Here is a 27,869-nt window from a genome sequence, read left to right as displayed (position 1 = left end):
GCACAACATGAAGAACTGTATTAAAGGGTCCCAGCATTAGGAAGGTTGAGAACCACTGGCCTAGAACATTGTGCATGGTAGGCAAATGCTCTATATAGACTGAGCTACACCCCAACCCCCCTGTAACTTTTGAATTTAATAATGAAACAAATGCTTTTAATTTTCATTTATAGAACTTTTCTGTATTTTAGGAAAGCATAATAAACAGACTAAAGATTTAAGATTGTGAAGAACTTATATGGATAGTTTGAATAATGAAAGCACATAGGGGATTTTAATCTGCACGTATTTAGCATGAGTCTACCAATTTGGAAAAAAATCATATCTTTGTAAAACTTTCACTTTAAAAAATGATGGTAGAAAATGCCTGTTACAAACGTTGAATGAGAAAATTGCATACAAAAGCACCTACCACTGTGAGTTGTGTGCCTTCCAGTATTAGTTCTCTTTTTCTTCTGCCTTGACGAAGGAAGAGTAGATAAGGAGAAATGTGGAGTGATTCCCTGAATTCTTGGTGTCCCTAAATTTGTCATGTGTGGTCAGAGCTCTTGCTAGATCAGGCTTCTTGAATTTAAATTGCAGCACATGTCCTGACTTGGAATTCTCAATCAGCATGTCTAAAATGGATATGGTTTATCTCACTTTATTTTCATAGTTGTGAAATGAGGCTACGTAGTATTTCCTTTGTTGGATTGCTTTGTATGTGAAATGAGTTACTCAATACAATTCACTCAAAACAATGCTTTTCCTATAATACTAGATATGTTAAATATTATTTATATTATTTCTTAAGTCTATCTTGTGATTACTCCTAGAAGTTGTGGCTACTACCAGAAACCTTACTCATTGTTAGAATAAAATTTTTGGTAAATTAAAATTAAGTTTTGGTCACTTCCAAAATTTACTGTTTATTTAAAAAAAAACCCAGTAAGATAATTGATTTAGAATTCCAGTCAGGGTTTTCTTTTCTCCTGTCCTACTCCCACTAATTCCCTCTTTTTCCAACTAATTTCCCTTTTATCTTCACTGTGTGTGTGTGTGTGTGTGTGTGTGTGTGTGTGTGTGTGTGTGTTAACCCAGTGAGTTTCATTAGGGTTGCTTACAGAGCTTGGCTGTTGGGTTATTTACAGGGTAAGAACAGTTTATGCTACACCACTCCCTCATCTAATAACCATGAACTACTTGTGGATCCTTCACATGAGACAGTGTTGACAGACCAAGCTTGTGTTGAGAGTTCAAGAAGCATTGGCTGTACCATGCTTGGAAGACAGCATCCCACATTACTCCACCCCATCTTCTGGCTCTTAACGTTCTCCCCACATCTCTTCTGTACTGTCCCCTGAGCTTTGGAGAGGCTCATTTAGAGTTGAGCATTCAACAGTTACTTATTCTCCACATTTGGAATAGTAACTGCCACCCTCTGTAGAAAGAAACTTCTTTGACCAAAGCTGATAGCAGCTCTAGTCTATGAGTAGAGACATAAAGGTTTAGAAGCCAATTTACAGGCATATCATGATCCATCTAGCAAAGCAATAGTAGTAGCTTTCCCACTAGGGCCTATGGCCTCAGCTATGGGCTTTTGGCCAGGTTTATAGAACTAGATGTGAGCTGACCCCGAATCCAAGCAAAGAGTGGTTGATCATGCCTCTACTATTTATTGCACTAGTAGGGATAATTTTCCTGGCAGGTCAGTAATATAGCACCCAGTGTCTACAATTGAGTAAGACTGTTGATGGCTTTTTCTCCAGCAGTCTATAGTAGCACCCTTTGGCACTGTAATCATTAGTTATGAGTGAGGAAATTTTCAGCTCTGCTCCAGCTCGGTTTCTTTATGTACTATAACTAAAGCTTGTCTTTGGCAATAGGGTCTTAACCCTCCAGTTCTGGTGGGCTACCAAAAGCAATGGCACGTAGCCAGTATTGTTTTAGGGTTCATGTAAGCCTCCCTAGCCAACAGCTGACAAGGAAAGGGCCCAACTGTGACTGTCTGGTTTTTAAATGTGCATGAGTTTTATATGATTGGGCACCCTAACTATTTGGATATATTTTACTGAAAAGCTATTAAATTGTTACCACAATTCAATACATGTCTGTTTACTAAGTAGCTATTGTGTATATTGGGGTTGGGGAGTGCATAATAACACAAGTATAAGGGCTTGATTTGGATTCTCGGATCCACATTTTCAAAAACTAGCTGTGTGGGTGGTGGCATGCATCTGTAATCCCAGCTCCTGGGTTGCCGAGATTGGCATATCCCTGGCTAGTGAGAATAGTTCTCAGCAAGGTTGATGGCACCTTTGGAACAATACCGAGGTAATCTCTGGCCTCCACACGGATGTACACACTCTGATACATGCACAGAATTAGCACGCGCGCGCACACACACACACACACACACACACACACACACACACACACACACGACTGTTTTTGCATATTTGTGCAGTTTTTTTTGTTTTTTGCTTCTCACCTCAGTATGAATCTCTTACCTGCATATTTTAAAATTGTTGAGCTGTAGGTAGGGGGGCTGCATTTTGTTGCTTCCATTTTTCCATTTTTTTTTCCTAGCTAACTTCCTAGCTCTCCATGGTTATAGGCCTGAGTCTTATTTTTATGGTGGACTGGTGAAATAAGTGCAAGCCTTAGACCCACAGTGGAAGGAGAGAATTGACTCCTGAGTGTTATGGCACAGACATACTTGCCTTCTTATACATATACATCATACAAGCCATTATGCAACAGATGAACAGATGATCCATAATATTAACAGTGGTATTGTGCTATTTCATTTCTTTTTTTGTTTTTTTCCCCGAGACAGGGTTTCTTTGTGTAGCCCTGGCTGTCCTGGAACTAGCTGTGTAGACCAGGATGACCGCAAACTCAGATGTGTGCCATCACCGCCTGGCTGTTATTTCATTTCTTAAAAAAGGAAAAAAAAATTACAGAGCTGTACTCATCAGTAGACTGTTAACTGACTGAAGAAATGTGAGTTGGTCTTTTTTTTTTTCAGAAATGAGGATAGAATATATCAAATAACAGAGTTATAAATTCTTTAAGAGATCTACCTGTTAGTCCATTTTATTTAAAATTATGTCGTCATATAGATATCTCCAATTAAAAAGTGGTCAGTTTTGCAGAATAATGTATAGGATTGTTACAACAAATTAAATGAAGATTTAGCTCTGATAAAATTGAGATCCTTTTCTCATGTGCTTCCTTCCAATCCAGAATAACTTTAAAATGTACCCTACCTTAAGATACTGTAATTTGAGAACTGGAGAGATGGCTAATAGTTCTTACAGATGATTTGGATTTGATTCCCAGCACCCACATGGCAACCTCACAACAGCCTGTAACTCTAGTTCCAAGGAATCCAACATCCTCTTCTGGCTTCTGGGCAGCAGGCACATGAGTGGCACACATACATAGTTGCAGGCAAATAAATCTTTAAAAGAAAAAAAAAATCTAAAATTTTAAGCCAAGTGGTGGTGGCACATGCATTTAGTCCCAGCATTTGGGAGGCAGAGGCAGGCAGATCTCTGTGAGTTTGAGACCACCCTGGTCTACAAGAGTTAGTTCCAGGACAGGCTCCAAAGCTACACAGGGAAATCCTGTTTCAAAAAACAAAACAAAATCTAAAATTTTGGTTTTCATTAAGGCCACTGCCAGACTTAGTGTGTTTAGACTCTGAACTCTTAACTAGTGGTAGTGTGAAGAGGCCTTTGGGGGTGCTGTTTTGTATATTGGATTAATTGTGATGATAAATGTTTTATTACCTCTTCAGTTACTTGAAATTAAGTTTCATTCAGGTGCCTTATTTTCTTGAATTGTTGAAGATTTTCATCTGAAAACCTCATTTGCCCCTTTTCCTCTTGTTTCACATGCAGGTCATGGTAAAACCCCCAAAGATGCAGCATCTGTTCGAGCCACGCATCCAATACCAGCAGCCTGTGGGATTTATTATTTTGAAGTAAAAATTGTCAGTAAGGGAAGAGATGGGTAAGTGTAAATTTTGGTGGGCATGACAATTTTCTATTCCTGAATGATTATATCTGAAATGATTCATAAATGTTTATGATATAATTGAAAAATTATAATCTTAAATCTTGCTTTTGGAAAAATATACTCTTAACTATTACAATACAGCAGATTAGTTCTGATTCTGGTTCAGTCCTCGATGAACTGAAGCTTGAGTTCATGATTTTTACAGTCTTTCTGGCAGCTTCATTATGAAAACTGAGAGTTGAGGTTTAAGCAATAGAGTGACTCATTCTGCCAAGAGGCTAGATCTAACACTTGGTTAACCAAAGCCAGTAAGTGACTTGCAGGTATTGTAAAAGGTGTGGGGTGTAGAGTTTTAGGACTACTTGGCAGATGGATGCTGTGTGTTTTTGATTAGAAAGCTTCCAAGGAGCTTAGTATGTGGTGTGGAAGCTTGAGAGTGAAGAGTCTCTGGTTGATTATGGAACCAGCTTAGAATTCATGTGTGTGATATGTGTGTACATCAGAACCCCTATTGTGGGACTATTACAATATAGTTTGGGCCTTAGTTAAAATATTCTTATTTAGAATTTTCAGAAGTAGAGTTTTGGTAAAGGTGTAGGCAGTTTGAGAAAGGTCCATGGGTGAATTTTGGTGCATATTTCTAGTTAAGAACTGATTCTCTAAAGTCATACTATTTTCTGATACTCAATTGGGATATTAGAGAGTCCTTTAAGCAACCATAGGGTCATACATCCAGCTGTCAAGATATTGGGCTCTTCAGGTAAGTTGACCTGTGTTTGGATACCTCTTGTTGATTTACCTGTGTTTAATTAACTGGAGTGTCCAATACATTATTCTTCAATTTACTGAATATATTCAGTACTGAAAGTAGAAGGGGAAAGCTTGGGCTACAGTGATAGCTTTTTAACTGCCTATTTTTGCCATTGTGACCAAACAAAACATAAAACCAAAGATTCCCAAGAGAAAGCTTCTCAGACAGACACATTGGCCTAACCTTGTAGTTGGATGTTCAACTTACTCAATTCCATAATACTGGCATTGCTCATGATTCCCAAGATTCTCTGTAGCTTTTATTCTATGTATTCCATCTGTGAATGATCTTGACCTTTTCTTGACTGCAAGTACCCTGAGCCTCGAATCTAATGCTGTATCTCATTTACCCTTGAGCTCCAGTGAGATACTTTACTGAGATGTTTCTACAGCCATTGAGTTTAGCCTGTTTGAATTGCTTTTCTCAAAACTAGTTGGGTTAGTGTTTTCACTGTTGGTATGAACTTGAGGATTTCCTGTCTTTATCTTTTTCTTGTTGTCTCCATTGCATCTCCCTTAGTTGGATGGATATTAGTAGTTTAATCACTGGAGTTCTCCAGGTGGTTGGTAATTGCCTCCTGGGTGCTCTGTGTTTTCTTAGACCTGACTTGGCTCTGTCTCTTCCTTAAGAACATTTGGAACATATGCTTTAAGGATAAAATATGAAACTTACCAGACGGAGTCATTTATGGTGTCACTTTTATGTTTAAGATTGTATGTGCTTGCATTTAGTAAATTTTGTCCTTTTTGGTATAGAGTTCTGTAAAGTTTTACAAATGTATTCAGTCATAACCACTATAACTAGTGGATAGAGTAGTTCCTTGACTCTCTGTCACTTGGTAGATAACCCTTTCCCATCTCCAGTCTGGCAAACACTGATGGGGTTTCTGCACATCCTTTGCCATTTCTAGAATGGTATCTAGATGAAACCATAATATGCAGCATTCCAAGTCTGCCAGCATCTGCTCTGTATAACACATAACGAATTCAAGATCTTTCCTTGCTGCTACATATATTGGAGAACAATCCTTTTTATTGCTGAGGGTACGGAAGATCAAACCAGTATGCTAACCCACTCCCCAAATGAAGGGTAGGTTTTCACAATTACAAATATAACCATTACCAACATTTATTTGTGCAAGTTTCCATTTCACTTGGGTAATAACCAGGAACAAGATTGCCAAATTGTAGTTAAAACATATTTTTAACTTTATAAGGAACTGAGACAGTTTTTGCAAAGTAGCCAGACTAATTTGCATTACTCTTGATCTGCCTCAGTGGCACATTTTATTATGTTGTCAGGGTTTTAATTTTTTTCCACCTCTTTAAAAATCATTTATGTAAAGTATACAAACCACTGTGACATTTTCATACACAAATACATACCACAAATACTTTGTCCTTATTTTCAGTGTTCTCATGGTTTTTCACTGTTGTAATGATAATCTGATTTTTTCCAAATGGTTGATTCTTAATCTTTATCTGTTCTTCATCTATAAGGCACTTTCTTGACACTTTCTTCATATGTGGGTTTAGGTTTTTTAGTTCTTTATATTTGCCCGTTCCCCCAGAGTTAGCTTCTCGTCCCTTCTTCATATTTGCCAGTTCAACTAATCAGTTTTAAGTCCTAGCTTCTGGGTATCTTTTGTGGGTCACTGCCTCTTCCCCAAAATAATATGTGTCTCCTTTACGTTTTGTGGCGTATAAACAGAATCATCCTACTTAAGTAATCTTTTAAATGTGGCATCTTCAGCTTAACATGATGCATTTGAGATGGTCCTGCTGCAGCATATATTGGAGAGACTCCTTGGTTGCTGATGGCATGGATGAGCAAACTAGTTCACTTATCCACTCCCCTGTTTTCTTAGAGAGATGTGTGCCTATCTGTTTGTTCAGTTCACTTTAAATAGAATCTTCTTTAGACCATGTTTAGAACAGGTGAAATTATTTGAATCCAAGATCTTGGTTTTCTAGAAAAATCGTCACTGACAAGTTTATTCACAGATGATGGGAGTTCAGTGTGGTGGCCTCTCTGGACAGTGAAAGAGAACAGGAAGGGTGGTGTGAAGTTCCTCTACTCTGCCCTGTGCACTGTGTCTGGGTCTGCTGAGGGAGACCAGGAGCATGGCATCGTTTTCTTCTTCCTAGAACATAAGGCTTGAAGGAAATCTGTTTTCCTGCATGAAAGAATATAATTTTCTGAGTTAGCTTTTTATTTAAATGGAGCATAATTTTATGCACATTCAGGAAAATAAGTTTAATTTGTAAGGACAAATTATCTGACCAGTAACCTTTCCATTTTTTATTAAGAAATTTGAACAGATTTCATAACAAAAAATTGTTAAATTGTGTTATGCACATGACCATATTTTTAGGAGACATATTATTTAATACTGACCAATGGCTGTTAAGAAATTTTTAAAAATCATTTTTTTCTGACTGTACTTTCAGCTCAGGAATTTCATTCAAGTTTTAAATTATGCATGCTAATAGACACAGGTAACAGAGAAACAGTTAATTCAATCTGTGAGAGATAATAACATTTTTTTGAGAACTTTTAGTTATAATTTATTATGCATATGATATTTTTAACTCTTCAAACAAAATATTGATACCACTGTTTGACAGTGATTCTGGAAGAATTGGCAAGTGCTTCAGTCTGTATTCTAGTCCTCAATTTTCCTGCTGGTAATAATATGCTATCAAAGTGTTCCTTTTATGCTTATTAACTTTATAAGCTATTTTTTATGAAGAGTAGAAAAGAAAGTTTCCTACCTAGCGTTGAGAAGATCAAAAAACCAGAAGGGCTGGGACTGGAGAGATGGCTCAGCAGTTAAGAGCATGCACTGCTTGCAGAGGACCCCACTTTAATCCCAGCACACATGTCAGGCAGTTCACAACTGCCTTGTAACTCCAGCTCCATGGGTTTCAGCACCCTCTTGTGGCCTCCTCAGGCATTGACTCAAGTGCACAAGCCCACATTTAGACACTACATTTACACTGATTTAAAAAACAAAACTAGAAGGGTACCTCCTAGTTTCAGTTGGTTGTTATCAACAAATGAATGCTCACAGAAGGTATGAACAAAGAGAAAGTAATGTAAGTTAACAGCATAGTTATCAACTTAACAGATGCCTGTTGGATACATTGCATAGTTAGAAGTCCAATAAGCCTAAGCAGCATTACATTATTCTTGGTTGTCTTAGTTATACTTACTAATGGGCTTTCTGACTTGCAGTAGAAACTCAGGAAACATATCTATGTTAGTATTTAGAAAATAAAGTAGGGTAGGGCAGAGAGCAGCCATGCAAAAAACTCTTAAAACTCTAAATTAAGACAGTCTATGTTGAATGAAGATTGAGATTATATATGGGGAACTGGCTCAAGGAAACACATATATCAAGGAAGTAATATGTGCTAGCCCTTTAATATTAGTAGGAATTTGAGAGGCTTGTTGGAGAAAAATATTCCACAAGGTGGTAAATGAGCAAGGTAATCTTGGGTAGAGTATGAATTTGTGTAGTCTTTGGCAGAAGCATTATGGCTCGGTACTAAGTGCTACTGGGACATCAGGGCATTGAAATGGAAACAGACAGAAGAAAGAATGGACTAAGATCAGAGAGCCTTGATGACAATTCTAAACTTTATAGGTAATAGTGAATCTTTAAAGGATAACCATACTCAGCAGTACCAATGGGAACTAGGGAAAGAATACCATGTGTAATGGTGGTGTGCAAGATAGCTAGGAGGAGTTTGGCCGAGGAGTAGATTGCGGTAGGGATGAAAACAGAAGAAGAGTTTTATGTGTTGATTACCTACTATGTACCACAAATGGGTAATAATTAAGACTAATAGGGTTTGACAAGATGAAGACAGGACTGTAGACATTGCTGAAATAGGGTTCCTACTGTCCAGAAATTTATAGGAAAGGGGGTAAATAATAAATATAATAAATAATAAAATATAGTGTAAGATAGTAGTAATACAGGTGAACAAAATGATGACGTGCAGACCAGCTGTTAGAAGACAGTAGTGGTCAGGACAGACTTTGTAACATCTAGCTCTGCAGTAGAGGAAACAGGCAAATGTCTGGTTCTGGCTCCCCTGTCCTTCAACCCCATTGGAGACGAGCTTCTTGGGCATCCTTTTTTGTAGATGGTGTGTGATTTTAAAGGTAAATTCCTGTTTAACAAGCCGGGTTTCTTTTGTTGAGAAGCAGAGTGGACATTGAAATCTTGCCTCCGCTGTTCACTGTTCTGTGATTTTGCACTTTCAGTAAATGATTTCAGTCTCAGTCCTAAAAGTCCTGATGGGACTAACTTAAATAATGCATTTGACACATTTATTAGAGACCTGGTTCATGGCAACTCATCTCATTGCTGCTGTTGGTGACAGCTGTGTGGTGCCCAGTAAGCACTGCACCTCCACTGCTGTGCTGCTGTTGAGGAGGGGCTCCAGCATAGTAACTATTGCCTAGTGAAGACCATGGAGGGGCATCTAATGCTACTAGGTCTTGATGTTACCTCTTAGGTACTGGTTTTAACAGCAAGGCAGTGATATGGGTTGACTTGTGTTTTTAGTAGTCTTCTCTGAAGTTATAGAAAGTATGAAAATAATTGTAACACAATATTGAGGCCTTAATCTGTATAGCAGGGCTTTGTAAAGCTGCTAAAAAGTCATGTCTTATCCATGACTGTAAAAGGAGTTCTTTTATAGAGGTAAATGCTGAGAGATCAGAGAGAAGGAGCAAGCCACAGCACACCTTAACTCTAAAGCATCTCAACAAAGAAAAGAGCGATTTCCTGATTGTCCCTGTCTATATCCTGATTCTGCCCAGCTACCTCACTTCCTGTCTGTCTGTACAGACCTCCAGAACTCTATGGTTAGCTAGTGGCAAGCTCCATTCTCTGACCCCCAGACAGGCTTTATTTGTGCAAGAAAGGTAACACCACAAATGACTGTAGTAGGTTCTTAGAAATTTGTCCTTATGTGATTTTGGTAATAGGACCGTCACAGACTATCCTTGCATGCCATGTAGGTGATACATGTGTGTGCTGTGTGTTGTTGGCCAGTGTATTCTGTGGCACATCGTGGTTGTCAGTGTGACTATATCTGGGATGAACTACAGTCCAGAAATGGAGGACCCACACGTGAGAGGTTTTCTGTTTGGTTTGAACTAGGTAAGTTTAATTTTAGTCTGGGCCTTTAAGATTGAAGACACACACCTTTGATTCATATTTTGAGGTGGGAAGACATATCTTTCATTTGGGCCATACCTTCTGCTGGAAGCCTATAGAAGGACATAGAAGACAGACGCTTTTACTCTTTGCCTGCTTGCTCTCACCTTGCCAGCACATCCATTCTTTGACTGGCATTGGAGTGTGCTTCTTTGGGATTCCAGCATATACAGAAGACCAGCTGAGACAGCAGCCTTATATGGGACTCAGCAACTGCTAGATTCTTGGACTTTCTGTGCACAGCTTGCCATTGTTGGATTAGCTGGACTATAGCCTGTAAGTCATTCCAGTAAATCCCCTTTCTATGTATACTAAGAGATTTATTCCATAAGTTCTGTGATTCTAGTGAAACCGAAACCTAAGTATGCCTTGCAAAATCTAGTAAGAAGTGAATAGTGGTTTGAGGTAGCTGAGGAGAAAGTAAGGATGATGACTCCCATGGTGCTCTGGGTTAAAGAACTAAATAGGTAGTGGTGTGCTTAAAGTGAAAAATGAGGAATGTGGACTATGACCTGGAATTGGTTAGACTTAAGCAGCTTGTCTGACAGCCTTTCCACTTCCAAACCAGATCGGGCTTGACCTCATCCCTCCTGTGCTTTTCCTTCATAGATTTTGTTATATTCATATTCCTGATTACTGTGTTTAAGATCTACTTCCTTGTTAGTATCAGTGGAGAGGAAACCCATATATATATTTGTCTACCTCAGAGCTTTCTTTTGTTCCATACCTAGTATTTTAGTTAGGGTTTCTGTTGCTGTGAAGAGACACCATGACCACAACAACTCTCATAAATGAAACATTTAATTGGGGTTCAAGGCTAGGCCTCATCTACATAGTGAGTTCCCAGCCAGCCACAACTACATAGTGGGACCCTGTCTTAAAAACAAAAAAAGCAGTGAAAGTAAATCCATGAATTTGTTGTGTCAGCATCTTACTAATGTGAGGTGCTTGTCTGTACTCAGTTGGTAAGGGAAGAAGATTGAATTGTGTGCTTGATGCAGAATGGGGGATTACGGTAGTAAACTGGAAAAACAGTCTCAGTTGAGATTACTGATGAGGGATTGTGTGAATGGATTGTTTTAGTTCAGGCTGGGTAAGGAAGGAATGAAATATGAGACATTCAGGCCAAATAAGAGATTTACATATTGTTCTTTTTAGTAAGGTTTAAGAAGAGGTGTATGGGTGGGGGTTTGAGGTGGATTTGCTAAAGAGATGGGGGGAGACATCACAATGAATGACTGAAGAGAAGCAAAGCTTCCTGAGAAGGAGGGGGGGAGGTGTCCGTCTGTCCCCACCAGCAGGCTATTGCATATGTTTTTAAAAAGAATTTTTATTGCATATATGAACTCACAGAGACAGTGACAACATGCACAAGACCTACACAAGTTGATGCCAGTTGAGAGCCCAGCTAGTGTGGAGACACACAGACCTACAGCTAACCGAGAAATTTTTTGCATTTGATACCTGCCAGGAAAGGGGCGGGGTCAGTTTTCTTCAGTGAGTCACACTCCAAGGCAGGTTGCATTCTCAGGAGTAGTTGGACAATACAAAAAGGACTCCATGGTTTTTGTTTTGTTTTAAGAGAGAATATGAAGTTGACTGGGTAAGTAGAAGGTTTTGGGAGGAGTTGGGGGAGGGGAATGTTTATGCTCAAGTATACAGGGTTTCTCTGTATTGTTTTGGAGGCTGTCAGTCCAGCCCGGCCTCGAACTCACAGACAACCTCCTGCCTCTACCTCCCGAGTGCTGGGATTAAAGGCTTAAAGGCGTTTGCCACCACCGCCCGGCGTGTACATTTTTAATCCAGTACTTAGAAAGCAGGGACAGGTGGGTATTTGTGAGTTCAAGGCCATCCTAGTCCAGGGCTATATACTGAAAACAAAAACCCCCACAAAACCAAATAATTTTATTTAGTTAGCCTACAAAATGTTAAGTTTCTCTTATCCATTTTCATACCTAATTTTGATTGACGCCCTCTTCACAGCTTCCTGTCCCCACCCCATGTCTTTCCATTCCTTGTAGTTCCCTTTCTGCTTTTATGTGTTCTACTATGCTCCTTGATCCTCTTGTATAAAGTCTCTTTATGCCTCTCGTGGGCCCTTTTCTGTTTCCTGGCTTCTGTAACACTCCCACTTAAATAATTGCACATATATAAAAATCAAAAGCTAGAGTCTGCATATGATAGAGAACATGCAATGTGTGTCTTTCTGAGTCAGAGTTATCTCATTTAATACAGTTTTTTATTTCCACTCATTTTCCTGCATTCTCGTTTTGCTTGTTTGAATCAAATTCTGTTGTGTATTTGTACCACATTAAAAAAAATCTGTTCATCTCTTGAGGGACATTTAGGCTGATTGTGTTTCCTGGCTATTGTGAAAAAAAAAAAAGCAATAAGCATGGATGAACAAGTGTCTCTGTGGTGTATTGTGGAGTCCTTTGGGCATATTCTGTGCTGTACTTTTAGTGTTTTGTTTGTTTTGCTTTTTGAGACTGCTCCATGATGATTTTCATGGTGACTGCATCAGTTTACACTACCATCAACAGTGAATAAGTGTTACCCTTTCCCGGTATCCATGGCAGCACTTGTTTTCTCAATGATAGACATCCTGACTGGGGTGAAATGGAATCTCAGTGTAGTTGAACTTCCCAGATGGTGGAGGGAATTCCTTCTTTTGAGATTCAGTTCTCTAGCCAATGTTTTGATTGGGTTGTTTTCTTGGTGTTTTTTTTTGTTGTTGTTGTTGTTGCTGTTTTGTTTTTTTCCCCCTGTGTGTATTCCAGTTATTTTCTGTCTTGCTTGTAGCTGGCAAAGATTTTCTTTTATTCTGTAGCTTGTCCCTTCATTTGATCAACTGTTTCCTTTGCCATGAAAAAGTTTTCTCATTCCATAGTGTCCCATTGGTTCAGTGTTGACCATGTCTCCTGAGTGCCTGGAATCCTATCCAGATTGCCCTTGGCTTATGCAATACTTTGAAGTATTATCCCTTCCTCAACCCTCTTGGCAGGTTCAGAGTATCAGCTCTTAAGTTGATACTTGATGCATTTGGAGTTGATTTTTGTGCTTGATGAGAGATAAGAATCTGTTTCATCCTATGTGTAGACATGGCGTTTTCCTGATCCTGGTTTTGAAGAGGCTGTCTTTGCTCTCCTAGACAGTTTTGGCATCTTTGTTAGAAGTCAGAGGGCAGTAGCTGCATAGTAGGTTACATCTGGCCCCTGCTCCATTGATCCATCCACTTGTCTGTTTTTGTCTAGTACCATGTTGTTTGTTACAGCGACTGTGATGTAACTGGAAATCAGGTATGTTGGTACCTCCTGCATTGTTCTTTTTCTGATGGTTCCTTTGGCTGTCTGAGGACTTTTATGCTTCCAAATCAATTTTAAGATGAAGTTGTCTATTTCTGTGATGAATGATGTTTAGAAATTTGATTGGGAGATCTCTAGATTGCTTTTGTACACTTGCATTTTGAATGGATTAAGGAGGGACGATGGAAGTTGCATTTTTGTTGGAGAACAAGATGAAGAATTCTCTAATGAGGTGCTTGGTCATTATATGAAAAGTGACCTGGAGATACACAACCAGCATATTCCTTAAATAGTCTCAGTTGTTATCTTCAGTACTCTTGAAATCTCAATATAGTTCTTAGTAATTTCATACATAACAATTGCTGTTTTAAGTTTTTTTTCAGTTATAAGGTGTTAACATTCTTAATTCAAAGGAGGAAATTAATATCTTATGAGACAGAAAAGAAAATAACTTGTTGCTGTGGTGATGATAATGCTATGGAACCTTGGGCTTCATGCTGTGTGCCCAACATAGATGTGCTTAAAAACCTCTACGGTTCTATAACCCAAACTAACTATGCTGACATTTTGTGTCCTTCCTTCCTTCCTTCCTTCCTTCCTTCCTTCCTTCCTTCCTTCCTTCCTTCCTTCCTTCCTTCCTCCCTCCCTCCCTCCCTCCCTCCCTCCCTCCCTCCCTCCCTCCCTTCTTTCCGGTGTTGTTTTCAAGACAGGGATTTCTCTGAGTAGCCCTTGGTTCTTATTGTAGCTCAAATTCTAGTTGGTATTAATAATAAAAACTCAGAGTCAGCTATTGGACTGAAAGCTGAAAGATCAGAGAAGCAAAGTGACTGTCCTGAGCTCCTGTCACCTCCCACCTTATATTCCTTTCACCCAGCCATATCCCTTCCTGTCTCTACCTCCTTTGTGCTGGGATCACCTTTCTGTGAGCTCTGGATCAATTTTATGTAGCCCAGAGTGGCCTTGAACTAACAGATCTGTCTGCCTCTGTCTCTCCAGTGCTGGGATTAAAGGTGTGTGCCACCACTACCTGGCCTCTGTGGCTGACTAGTGAGCCTAGCTTTTACACTTTGATCTTCAGGTAAGCTCTATTTGTTAGATCATAAACAAAATATCACCACATCTTATCCTGTTTTTCTCTGTTCAAACGGATTTTAACATTAGTCAGAGAAGTAAGGTTTAAGGTGTATTTGGGTCACAAAAGAGAAATTTTTAAAAATATGTTATTCGTAGCCAGGCAGAGGTAGGTGGGTATCTGTGAGTTCAACGCCAGCCTGGTCTACAAAGTGAGTTCCAGGACAGCCAGGACTGTTACACAGAGAAACCCTGTCTCAATAAAATAAAATAAAGTAAAAAATAAATCTTGTTCTTGTGTACCACTCCTTACATGTTGATTTTAATATAATTATTCCCTTCTAGTACTGTCTTGAAGATACCTATAATTTTCTATTATAACTTTTAACATTGCATGACCTCATCTTGACATGCTACTTGACATGTGGTATTTCTTTCATCTTTTTTTTCTTTTTTTTTACAAAAAGCAGTATGTTTATCTCAAATGTGTTGAGTATTTGTTTGCTTCAGCCAAACTCAGGTGAGAGTAATATTCCAAAATCAGGAAAAATGATTTTCCTTTGATATTCATGCTTTTAATGTATGATTTGGTGGTTTAATGTATGATTTAAAATGATTGAGGAGTAATGCCCCCGGCTGTGTGGAGAAACGAGTTGGTAAAGAATTGAGCTGTGGATGCGTGAGATGCCTCAGTGGGTAAAGGTGCTTGCTGCCACGCCTGATGACCTGAGTGAGTTCCATCTTTAGGTCCTGTTTGGTAGAAGGAGAGCCAACTTCCACAGGTTGTGCTCTAACCTCCACATGAGCACGCTGGCATGGTCGGTCGGTCGGTCGGTCTGTCTGTCTGTCTAAAGTGTCAGGTGTGGTGGCATGCTCCTCTAATCCTGTCACTTGGTAGGCAGAGGTGGGTGAATCTTCATGAGTTTGAGACCAATCTGGACCATGTAGTAAGTTCCACACCTAGCTAGGGCAACATAGTGAGACTCCGTCTCAAGAAACAAAAGAAACCAAAAATGGACTGGAGAAAAGACCTAGCAGTTAAAAACAGGAAACTGAGGACTTGCATTTTGAACCACAAGCATGAAGCAGAGAGCAAACCTGAAATGGTGTAGTCTTTAAACTCTCAAAACCTTCTTCCAGTGGCATACTTCCTCCTAAGCCTCCCCCAAACATCAGCAAGTTCAAATACCCAGTACTATAGAGTATATTTCCTTCAAACCGCCATACTGTCAAACCTGTCTGTATTCTGCTTTTCACAAATAGACGCCAGAATTTCAACAATAGTTGCTGGAGAGACACTCCGTTCTCTGCCAAATCCCGTGTTCTTTTGTTAAAGATGAGTTTGCTACATTTTTGTGGGCCTGTCTCTCAGGACTCTGATCCAGGGAGAAACAAGCTCATTCATTCTTCTTAAACTTTGAACCTGGTTCAAATCACAAAAGCAGTGTTAATGTTTGAAACCTACCAAGTCCTATAAGTAGCTATTGTTTATTTAGGCAACTCTCTCAAACCCTTGTTTTAATCTGAAAAGTCCATTGTCTCTTGCTCTTTATCTTTCAATAACCCAACTTGGCTTCATACCGAGTCATTCTGAAATTAATTTTAAGATTCTAGCAACACCACAGGAGGTCCCAGTGGGGTTACTGCTTAGGCTGCATCCTCCAATGTGTGCCTTGTGTCCCGTGGCAGCCCTGGGTCTTGTGCTATTTAGATGTTGTATACTAGCTTTTGTATGTGTCTACTTATATTAATTTTTAAAATAGTTTTCCCCATGACATTTCAGCTTGGGAAGGCTCCACGACTATTGCCATGCTCACAAATTCTTTCCTTACTTCTGCTCTCTCTATTGATACCTCAGAAAAATCATTCTTCATTTTTGATGTCTGATGTTGAGTTCAGTGTCTCTTTATAGTCCTTAGCACATTAATCCGTTGTTTTGAATTCCCAGTTTGAATTTTCAGCATCTGTCATGTCTTAGTCGGAATGACATTTGTTTTGCTTTTCAGATTGCACTTTTTCTTGCTCTTTGCATGAGTTCTTGTTGGAATCTTGGTATTAAATTTCTGGATGTTAGAAACCCAGGTGAGGGCTGGAGAGATGGCTCAACGGTTAAGAGCACTGGCTGTTCTTCCAGAGGTTCTGAGTTCAATTCCCAGCAACCACAAAGTGGCTTACAACCATCTGTAGTGAGTGAGATCTAGTACCTTCTTCTGGTCTGCAGGGATACATACAGGCAAAACACTGTATAAATAAATAAATTTAAATAAAAAAGAAACCCAGGTGAATAAGTCTTTAGGGTTTCATAGGAGTTGGGTTAACAACACACATAACAAATTTATTCTTAAGAAGTCTGTTTTTAGCCGGGCGGTGGTGGTGCACGCCTTTAATCCCAGCACTCGGGAGGCAGAGGCAGGCGGATCTCTGTGAGTTTGAGGCCGGGCTGGATCGACAGCCTCCAAAACAATACAGAGAAACCCTGTCTCGTAAAACAAAACAAAACCAAAAAAAAAGAAGTCTGTTTTTTCTCTTGTTGCTTCTGCTTTTGGTGTTAGATCTAAGATTTAGTACAGTGTTTGAGAATTGTATAGTTTTAGCTCCTCATTTATTTTCTGCTTCATTTGAATTAATTTTTATCTGAGTGCATATCCAGTTGTTCAAGCACCATTTGTTTAGAGATTGTTTTTCCCTGTTGAACTAACTTCCTCCTTTGGTCCAAGATCAGTTTTCCGTAGTACTGAGCATGGTGGTGCATGCTTACAGTCCCAGTACTTAGGAAGTAGATGCAGGAGTTCAGGACCAGCTTCAGCCATGGAAGGAGTTTGGGGCTAGTCTGTGTTACATGTGAGCCTGTCTCAACAAAACCAAAGACTATCAGACCAACAGAAAAAAAAAGTCATCTTAACTTAGATTAGATGCTAATTTCTGGATTCTGAATTGTATTTCAGTCATCTCTTAAGTTTAAACATAGGAGTATTTCTTCTTGACTGCTGTATTTTGTAGTGTGTTTTGAAACTGAGAAGTGTAAATTTTCCAGTTTCGTTTAAAATTTGTTGGTCTCTTGGGAGCACCATATATTTCTGTTTGTATTTTAGGATCAAAAAAGCAGGTTATGGAGCTGGCGGGATAGCTCAGCCGTTAAAGGCTAGGCTTACAACCAAAAATATAAAAAAAGTGGGTTATGTTTTTGGTAAGGCCTGTTTTGAACCTCAGTGTCAGTTTTCCATCTTCATGTTAACTATTTTGATTCTTGATCCTGTCATTTATTTAGGTTTTCTTTAATTTCTTTAATTGGTCAATTGTAGATTTTAGTGCTTAAACCCTATACCACTTTAGTTACATTTATCCTGTGTTGTCCCTCTGCTTTGTATTATTATTATTATCTGCATATATTTTAAACCCACAGATTTTTTTAATTGACCTCTTAAAAAAATTGGTTCTTGGGAATTTCACATTATGCACCCAAACCCAATCATTTCCCAGTCTTTCCATATCTGTCCTTCACCCTTGTAGTACCCCCAAACTTAAAAATAAATAATAAAGATAAATATAAAAAATTAAAAATACAAATAAAAGTATTAATTAAAACAAACAAATCACTTTGCTCCTTCATCTTTTCTTTCTATCGCCTCTTCATTCATCTTGGTGGCATGGGGAGCTGCTGTGTATCATGCAGTATACCTGTTCGTCCAAACAGTTTTACTTGCAGATGTTCGTTGTTTAAGGCCACTGGCTTCTGGTACACCATCAACACTGGATCCTCATCAAAACTCCACTTGGATGTCAGGTAGTTGCCCTGAGTCACAGAGATCCTGTGGCTATGGTTCTGCAGGACCAGTCCCTTCGCAAGCTTCAGCAGGTCCTGATGGGATAGACGTTGGGGAGTGCTAGCTCAAAGCCCTGGATGTGTGTCTAGGTGGTACCTGAGTTGGTCTGACTGGGCACCTGGGACCACATCCTCAGACAAGGAGCAGAGTCAGCTCTCCTATGCTAATGAGGCGGGGTAGCTATCCTGGGGGCAGCTCTGCACTACCCCCACACCTGAACACATGGTTCTCATGGGCCCTTGTGGTAACATGGGCAACAGACATCAACACAGACCCTAGCTGTGGCAGGACCACAGACCAGACATGGCCTCCGGCCACAGGTTTGGCCCTGGCAGCAGCATGACCCTCGGGCACCGACATGGCCTCAGGTGTTGACCCAGATCCCGGGCATCTGCATTGCCTTTGCTGGTAACCAGAGTTATGGATATAGACACAGACTCTGGCTGTGGTAGGGCCACAGACAGGGACCTCAGTAGCACCTAGGACCTGGATGACACCATGGCTAGGGGTGACAGTACAGGCCACTCTTGTCAGCATGGCCCTGGCAGCAGCACGTCCCTTGGAACCCATCATGATGACAGGTGGTGGCCCAGAAGTCAAGCATCCTTGTGGTCTTTAGTGGCAGTGTGGGCCATGTATATCAACACAGATAATGACTTAGGACCACGGACCCAGATATGGTTCCTGGCAGCATGCCAAGCCCACTATCACCATGGCCCTGTGTGGCTGTTCAGGCCACTGAGATCGGCATTGCCCCGGCTGTAAGGTGGCCATCCGACTGCCAGCATGGTCCCACGTAGCTACCCAGACCTCGGGCATCCATATTACCTACGATGGTACCAGGGGCCATGGGTATCAGCATAGACCCTGGCATGGCCGTAGGTTGCAGCTCAGATCTGGGTGTCACCATGGTCAGGGGGTAGGGTGATGGCAGTGCAGGTCACTATATGGCCCCAGCAGCATGTCCCTCGGATACCAACATGGCCTAAGGTATTATTGACCGAGACTCCAGGCATCTGTATGGTCTTCTGTGGGAACCATGGGCATCTACACAAATCCTGGCTGTGGTAGGGCCATAGACAGTGTTTGGCATCAGCTCAGGCCTAGTTTTCATCTGTGGGCCACTGGTAAGCCCACAGAATTTTATAGTTACTTCTCTGTGTTTAAATCAAAAGGCAAAATTATAAATAAAAATGCATTCACATAATTTTCTATATATTTCTCTAAGGTATTTTTTTTAATTTGTATGTGTGTGTGTTTGTGGGGGGTGCCACAGCACATGTGTGAAGGTCAGAGGGCAGCATGTGGAAGTTGGTTCTTTCCTTTTCCTTGTGGGTTCCAGAGATTGAACTCAAGCATTAGCCTTGATGGCCAAGCACCTTTCCGTGCTGAACTACCTTGTCCATCCCTGTTGTTAATTCTTGTAAAATGCTAACAACAAATTCTGCTTTTGTTTGAGATTTTCTTAATTTCTCCTTTTAAAAAGTATAGTTTAGCTTGATATAGGATTATTGGTTTACATTCGTTCCTTTCGGCAGTTTAAGTACATTCTCCCACTGAAAGCTGGAGTCCATAGTTCGGTTAAAGTCTACTCTTACTCTCATTATGTTAAATTACACTAATTGTTTCAAACAATAATAGTTGTATGGAGGTGACAACATGAAGGCATGAGACATGATGAGAATAGCAAAAAATAGAGTGAGGAAATGAATGGGCTTTTAAAAGTTATATCTTACATTACCAGAATGTGATAAAACACATTTGAGAATGGAATATATGAAAGATACAGTTTTAAATTTATAAGATTTAAAATTTAGTAGTGGCCAAAATTAAAAATAAGAAAAAAAAGTAAATGGGGGGGGTAGATAGAACAGATGCCAAGATATACGTATATATCTTTAAACCCAATAGGTTTTTTGTTTGTTTTTTTGGTTTGGTTCCCTCTCCTACTCCCCAGACAGAGTTTCTCTGTGAAACAGCCCCGACTGTCCTGGAACTCACTCTGTAGACCAGGCGGGCCTTGAAATCACAGAGATCTGCCTACCTCTGCCTCTGCCTCTGCCTCCTGAGTGCTGGTACTAAAGGCGTGTGCCACCACAGCCTGACCTGCTAGTTTCTTTATGCAATGTTGGGCACAACTATAACTTAATTAAAAATACTGAAGAATTAATAATTGGAAATTTTCTATCTTGAAACATTCATCTGAAGAAATCTTCATGATTTCCTTTTTATAAACACAGTGCCATAACAACAAATTTCTTGCTCATGTATGTAAACAAATTTTACACTTGTTACGTTTGAGCCTTTTCTACCACGCAACACCTGAACATATACCACCTGTTCAGTTATGGCGTGCTATGAGCCAAACCCAGCTGTGCCTGTGCTATGAGCCAAACCCAGCTGTGCCTGTGCTTGCAAACCCTTGTGCCGGATCACTTCGCAATAACTTAAGCTGTAGCTTTGCGCCTTAGTCAGGGCTTCTATGACTGGGAAGAGACACCTTGACCACAGCAACTCTTAAAAAGGAAAACATTTAATTGGGGGGTGGCTTGCAGTTCAGAAGTCTAGTCCATCATTGTCATGGCAGGACAAGGTAACCTGGGCAGTCATGGTTCTGGAGAAGAACAGAGAGTTCTCCATCTGGATAGGCAGGCAGCAGGGGAGAGAGACACCAGGCCTAGCTTTAGCATTTGAAACCTCAAAGCTCGAGACACACTTTCTCCACAAGGCCGCACTTCTTAGTAGTTCCACTCTCTGTGAGCCTATGGGGACCATTTTCATTCAAACCTGTGACACTTGGCTTCTCGCCTAAACATCAAGCTGTTTTTCAAGATAAAGTGTCTAATTTATTGTATTTTATAATTTTAACACATGAAAAATGTTATTTTTTAACGTATGACAGATTTTGTGTGCCATGTCCCTTTTTTATTTTCCTGTAAGCCTTTTTCAAAAATGTTTTTCTTTGTTTTTATTTTACATGTGAGGGTGTTTTGCCTGCATTTATGTTTGTGTACCATGTGCAGTGCAGTGCCTGCAGAGGCCAGAAGATGGTGTTGGATCCCGAGGAACTGGACTTGCAGACCAGTTGTAAGCCGTGGGTGTTGGGCATTGAACCCAGGTCTTCCTTATGGAATGGCATCCAGGGCTCTGAAGCACTGCGGTGTCTCTTCAGTCTCAACCCATTAGTTTTAAGAAGACTTATCATAGAATAGAAGTGATGGTGATTGCTTTGTTGCAGTCTCATTTCCCTTTCCATCCTTTGACTCATCTTCTGATGTTTTTCAAGTTAAATATAACCCCTAATAACTGTCATAAGCATATCTCTAGCTACAGTGGTCAGTTTGTCAGCTTGACACATGTGAAATTGGTCCGATGGTAGGCATATGTCTGTTTCCCCTGGTGGAATTTCAGCTAATAAGGTGGGTACAGCATAGTGCCTTTGTGATTATGGAATAAACCCTTTCTGTTTCAAGTTGGGTTTGGTCATAATGTTTGTTGAGAGCAAATAAGGATTCCCTGTTCTACAGGAAACTTGTAGGCACCTGTGAGTGAGTACGCACAGTCACAGTCTGTATTGTCCCAGGAGCTTGGGCTGGGGCTGCTATCTTGTAACAGTATAGGTACATGGGCTTTCTTGGCAGTCTACAGTCAGCCTACTGTTGTGTCTTACTGTCTTGTCACTCTTGCCTGACTCACCGTAGGTTCTTATTAGTAATATTCTTGGGAAGTTTCAAAAACTTTAAGTTATTATTAGCAGGGAATGGCCTGCTGTTTACCTAAGCTTTGTCTTTTCTTGGAATTCTGTATTTGTATATGTAAACTTTAAAATCATTTTCTTCTGGATTAAGAAATAGGATTGAGATGTACTATGTGAAGCTCTACACAGGGGTCACTTGTCCTAAGACTGTGGAAAACAGATATTTATATTATGAGTCATAACAGTAGCAAAATTACAGTTATGAGGTAGCTATGAAAATAATTTTATGGTTGGGTGTTAACCACAGCACGAGGAACTGTACTAAAGGGTCACAGCATCAGGAAGGTTGAGAGCAACCACTGTTTTAGAAAAAGTTATTTATATATTGTCAAGTTATCTAGATCCATGTTGTGCCTAGATAGAGATTTGCTACGTTGTTTTTGAACTTTGCTAGAAAACTTTATTACTATTGTGTAGTTTTTGTGAGTAATACACTGCTCCTGTTCTCAGCTGGGTGTTACTGGAAGTCAGTTAAAATTGATTTCCTTAATATACAGTTAGGCTTCTAAAATACCTGGCTAATTTTAAATGCTTTGAATAATTTCTGTGGTTTTGTATGTATATAATTATACCAACTATAAATGAATACACTGCCTTTTAATGTTTTACTGGTTATTTTTTGTTCTATATTAAGTGTTCTAAGATCTCCAAAACAATGTTTAATGGTTAGAAGCAGCTCATTGTTCCTGTTTGTAATGGAAATGGCTTCACTGTTGTTCATGGTTATTGTTTTGTGTGGGGGTTGTATTGGAGTTGGGGGAAAAAAGTACTATGTTTAAATAATTTCTTTTTATTACTTTGCTGGATGTTTCGTAAGGAATGGTGAGTGAATACTATCAAAAGACATTTAAAGTCATTGTAGTCAACTTAGACTTAAATTGGGTTCAGTTTGCTGTTTTTTAGGTTTTGCATTTACTTCTGTTTTAAAGCTTCCCAGCTTCTGATGGTGTTTATAAGCTTTTGAAAATTGTGTGTTGTCCTAGAAAGTCTTTGTTGTCAGCCTTGTAAAACCTAGAGTCATCTCGAATTGACTAGATCAGATTGCCTGTGATTAGGTCTGTGGGAGTGTCTTGTAGCCTTGCAAAACCTAAAGTCATCTTGAATTGACTAGATCAGATTGCCTGTGATTAGGTCTGTGGGAGTGTCTTGTAGCAAGCCTTTAAACTCATGGGTCATCCTTTGAGAAAAGAGAGTCCAAGGGCTTAGTTGGGGAGAGGAAGGAGATCAGCAGGGTGGAGCAAGACAAGAAAGGGTAAGCCCAATTCCATCAAATCATTGTACATATATGCAACTTACATAAAATTAATATATATTACTGAAATCTTTTCATTCACTAAAAACAGCCATTTAGGATTATAGTTTCGCAAAACAAATAATAGAGGAACTTATGAGGGAAATGTTAGATAACACAAAATGTTTCCAAAAGGAGTGAAACTTCAGAACCCCCCCCCCAATGGGGCATGAATTCTTTTGATAAAATGTCAAATTATGCAAAATATTTGAAATTGTTGATAAGATTATACTTAAAAATACTCCTTGGGTTTTTTTAAAACATTGATTTGATTTGTTGTTGTTGTTTTGTTTTTTTCTAAACAAATGTGCATTGGTGTGAAGGTGTCAGATCCCCAGAACTGGAGTTACAGAACACTGTGAGCTGCCATGTGGGTGCTGGGAATTGTACTCTGGACCTCTGGAAGAACATCTCATGCTGTTAACCTCTGAGCCATCTCTCCAGACCCCACCTTGGGGTTTCAAGAGGACAGTTTTCTAAAACTGAGCAAACTGACAAAATCTAAATAAGGGACTTGAAATTGTTTATAAGATTAGAACAAAATAATCGTCACAAAAGAAATAATACATAGTAGATATTGACTATTAAGATATGTGTTCTAGTTTGTTGTGTGATGAAATACTCTGACCAAAAGTAACTGAAGGAGAGAAGAGTTTACTTGGCTTACACTCCGTGCCACAGTATCACTGAGAGAAGTAAGGTAGGAACCATGGAGGAAGACTGCTTGCTAGCTCAGTAAGTATTGCAAGCTCATGGTTAGACAGCTCTTTTGTAGCCTAGGGCCTCCTGCCTAAAGGTAATACTATCGCTCACACCCGTCATGAGGTATCAGTGCAGCAGTTGTGCTCTATCACTGAAGAAAATGTCCCCCAGACTGGTGAGATAGCACAGTGGCCAACTTCATGCTCTACAGCCATGAAAGACTGCATTGAGATTCCCACCTGGATATGGTGGCTTTTGTCTGTCACTCCTGTATTAGGGTTCTGGTAAATGTGAATCCTGGTAATTCACTGTGCAACCACTCTGGTTAAAATGGCATACTCTTAAGTTCAGTGAGAGACCTTGTCTCGAAAATAGAGAAGACACAATCATTTGCCTTCAGCAACCATTCTGACTGAAAATAGATCCCCGAGAGTGTTTTGATTTGCATTTCCCTCATGGCTACAAATTTTGAAGACTGTGTATTTGTTGGCCTTTTGTATTTCTTTTGAGAACTGTGTTCAATTGCATAGCACTTGTTTTTAATTGGTTGTCTTATTGTGATTTTAGTCTTTATATATTCCAGTTATTAATCTGTTGGATTATGATTCATTATGTAGACAGCTCAATTAACTGTTTACTTTGCTGTATGGAAACATTTTTTTTGTTGTTTTTTTTTTTTTATTTTATGAGGTCCCATTTGTCTTTGCTGGCTTTATTTCCTGAGTGACTCAAGTCCTATTCAGAAAGTCCTTGCCTAAGCCAGTATCTTGAAGTATTTTATCTACTTTTTCCTCAAGCAGTTTCAGGTCTTACGTTAAGGTCTTTGATGTAGTTGGGGTTGATTTTTGTGTATGGTTGAAAGTAAGCATTTAGTTTCACTCCTCTTCATGTAGACATCCAGTTTTCTAAAGGCCACTTGTTAAGGTGGTTGTCTTTTCTGCCTTGGGTATTTTTGGCATCTTTGTAAAAACAGACAGACAAAACAAAAAGCAGGTGGCTGTAGCTACATGAATGTGTGTCTGTTGCATTGATCTATGCGTCTGTTTTAGTGGTGTTTTGTTAGCACCACGCTAAGGCTCTGCAATATAATTTAAAATCAGGTATAGTGATAGCTTCCATCATTATTTTTGCTCAGGATTGCTTTGAATATGGGTCTTAATTACTGTATACTTTGCTAGGACAAAATATCTGGCAAAAGCAACTTAAGGAATGGAGGGTTTGTTTTGGTTCACAAGATTATAGCCCTCTCCTGGTGAAGTCATGGCATCCAAAGCTTGAGGTGTCTGGTGAAATTGCACCCACAGTTAGGAAACAGAATGAGATGAATGAATACTTAGTTCTCTTTCTTGTTTTTATTCAGTCTAGGACCCCAGCCCATGAAACAGTGGGCGGGCTGTCCCATCACAAACCAATCTAGATAATCCCTCACAGGTATGCTTTTTTTGTCTGATCAGCTCTTGAACCAATTAAGTTGAAAATAACTAGTATCACACCAAGTGAGGTCTTTTTAATGTTGTTTTGTTAGCATTATGCTCATACCACATGCTTGCCTGGTGCCCATGGAGGTTACTTAACTCCTTTAAGTTTTTGAATGAAATTTAAGATACATTTTTCAATTTCCATAAGGAGTGACATTGAAATTTTGATGTAGTTTGCATTGATTTTGGTTAGGAGAGTTATTTTACAGAATAATTGCAATCCATGAGTATGGAAGGTTGCTCTATCTTCTCATGTCTTCAGTTTTGAATGTTTTAAAGCTTTCTGGGTTGGTGAGATAGCTCATCAAGTAAAGGTGCTTGCTGACAAGCCTGAGTTCATTACCAAAGAGAGCCAGTTTCTACATGTTGTCTTTTAACATCCACCTTCACACACATACACATAAAAAGAAACGAATAAAGCTCTTGTAGAGCTCTTTATTTTGGTTAGTTTTTTTCAAGGTGTGTCTGTGTGTCTGTGTATTAGAGTGTGTGTTCACCTCAGTGATTTCCCTGATGGCTTTTAGCTTTCTTGGTATATAGGAATGCTGCTTGATTTTGTGTATTAATGTTGTGTCTTGCCACTTTTCAGAGTTTATCATTTCTAAGAGTTTTCTGGTGCAGTCTTTAGGGTCTCTCAGATATAGAATCATATGCTCTACAAATAAGGATAGGTTGACTTCTTCCCTAATTGTGTCAGTTTTGTTTAATTTTTGCCTTACTCTCTAGTTAAGAGTTTAGTACCATTTGGAATAAGAATGAGTTGCTCTTGGTTTTTAGTGGAAATGCTTTTGAGTTGTCTTCCCCATTTAGTGAAGGTTGTCTATAGGTTTATCATAGTGTTTATTATGTTGAGTTACATGCTTTTATACTCTGTTTCTTCAAGAGTTTTATCATGAAACAATACTTTCAAAAGTCTTTTCTGCATTTTTTGGGATGACCATGTGATTTCTGTCTTTGTCCATTTACATAATTTGGACCAAACATCCCTATGTCTATGGAATTAAGCTAACTTGATTGTGATGATAATCTGCTTGGTGTTTTCTCAAATTTAGTTTCTAAATGTCTTGCTGAGTTGGGTTTTCCTTTTTCCTTCCTTCCTTAATCTCCCTCCCTCTCACTCTCTCCCCCTCTCTCCTTTCACTCCCTCTCCCTCTTCCCTCCATCCCCCCATCTTTGTTTCCTTAGTTACTGTTCTGTTCCTATGAAGACTCCTTGACTAAGGCAACTCTTAGGAAGCAGTTGCTTACAGTTTTGCAAGTTGACCCATTATCATCATGGCAAGGAGTATGGTGGTACACATGGTGCTGGAGAAGTAGCTAAGACGTCCTGACCTACAAGCAGGCAGTCAGAGAGAGACTGGGCCTAGCATAGGTTTTTGAAATCTCAAAGTTCACCCCCACTGACAAACTTCTGCCAATAAGGCCTCCCTTCTAAATCCTTCTAACCTTTCAAAGAGTTCCACTCCCTGGTGACTAAGCATTCAAGCCTGTTGGAGCCATTCTTCCTCAAAGCACCACATGTGTCCATCAGAGAGATTGGCCTGCAGTTTTGTTTTGTTTTAATATGTCTATCTGCTATTGGTGTCAACTAATACTGATTTTATAAAAATAATTTGGTATTTTGTATTCTATGGAAGAATTTGGGGAACTTTGATGTTTGTTTTTGAAGTTCCTGTAGAATTTAGTAGTCAGTTTGTTTGGACTTGGGCTTTGATTAGTTAGGAGATTTTAGTAAACTAAGAAATTGTAATATTTATAAGGGTGGTGTGTGATGGTCAGTAAAGTTTGTGGGGCGTTAGCTCTTTTTCATTTATGTGGGTCCTAGCATCTTTACCTGGTGAGACATCTCACTGACTGTGGGAGATTTTTTTTAAATGCTGTTTCTGTCTCACTACACTACTACTTATAGATCGGTTTGAAATAATTCATCTCCTTTTAAATTTGACAGGTCATACATGTGTAGAAAGAAATTTTTCCATTTCTTTTAGAATTTAGTGGACTATGTATAATGTTTTTAAGCTTTGTAATTTTCTGAACTACATTGGTATATGTTGTAAAGGTTTCCTTTTCATCTCTAATTTTAAGAATTGGGTTTTTTTTTCTTTTAGTTAGTTTGGCCAAGGGTTATCAAATCTTAATCTTTTCAAAAAGTAACTTGGTGTCATTAATAATGTGCATTATCATTAGTTTCTAATCCATCAATTTTGGCCCTGACCTTATTTATTTCCATCTACTGATGGTAGGGTTTTCTTGGTCTTGTTTTTCCAAAGCCCTAAAGTATATCAAGAAGTTATTTGAAATCTCTCAGATGTCTTCTTATTGGCACTTAGTATGTGTGTGTGTAGGTCAGAGGACAACTTCTGAAAGGCAATTCTTTGCTTCTGTGTGGA

General features: G+C 39.3%; 1 protein-coding gene across 1 annotated transcript in view; it reads left to right on the top strand.

Annotated features, from left to right (window-relative positions):
- Ranbp9 (RAN binding protein 9) overlaps positions 1–27,869 on the top strand; it is a 76,342-nt gene that overhangs the window by 12,319 nt on the left and 36,154 nt on the right. The window contains exon 2 of the mRNA XM_005066347.4: positions 3,888–3,999. Coding sequence (XP_005066404.4) covers positions 3,888–3,999 — 112 coding nt within the window. The remainder of the gene's footprint in view (positions 1–3,887; positions 4,000–27,869) is intronic.

Source organism: Mesocricetus auratus, unplaced genomic scaffold (assembly GCF_017639785.1).
Source record: "Mesocricetus auratus isolate SY011 unplaced genomic scaffold, BCM_Maur_2.0 Super-Scaffold_100013, whole genome shotgun sequence".
NCBI classification, from domain to species: domain Eukaryota; kingdom Metazoa; phylum Chordata; class Mammalia; order Rodentia; family Cricetidae; genus Mesocricetus; species Mesocricetus auratus.
Note: the sequence above shows the minus strand (reverse complement) of the source record. Positions and strands in the feature narration are given on the sequence as shown.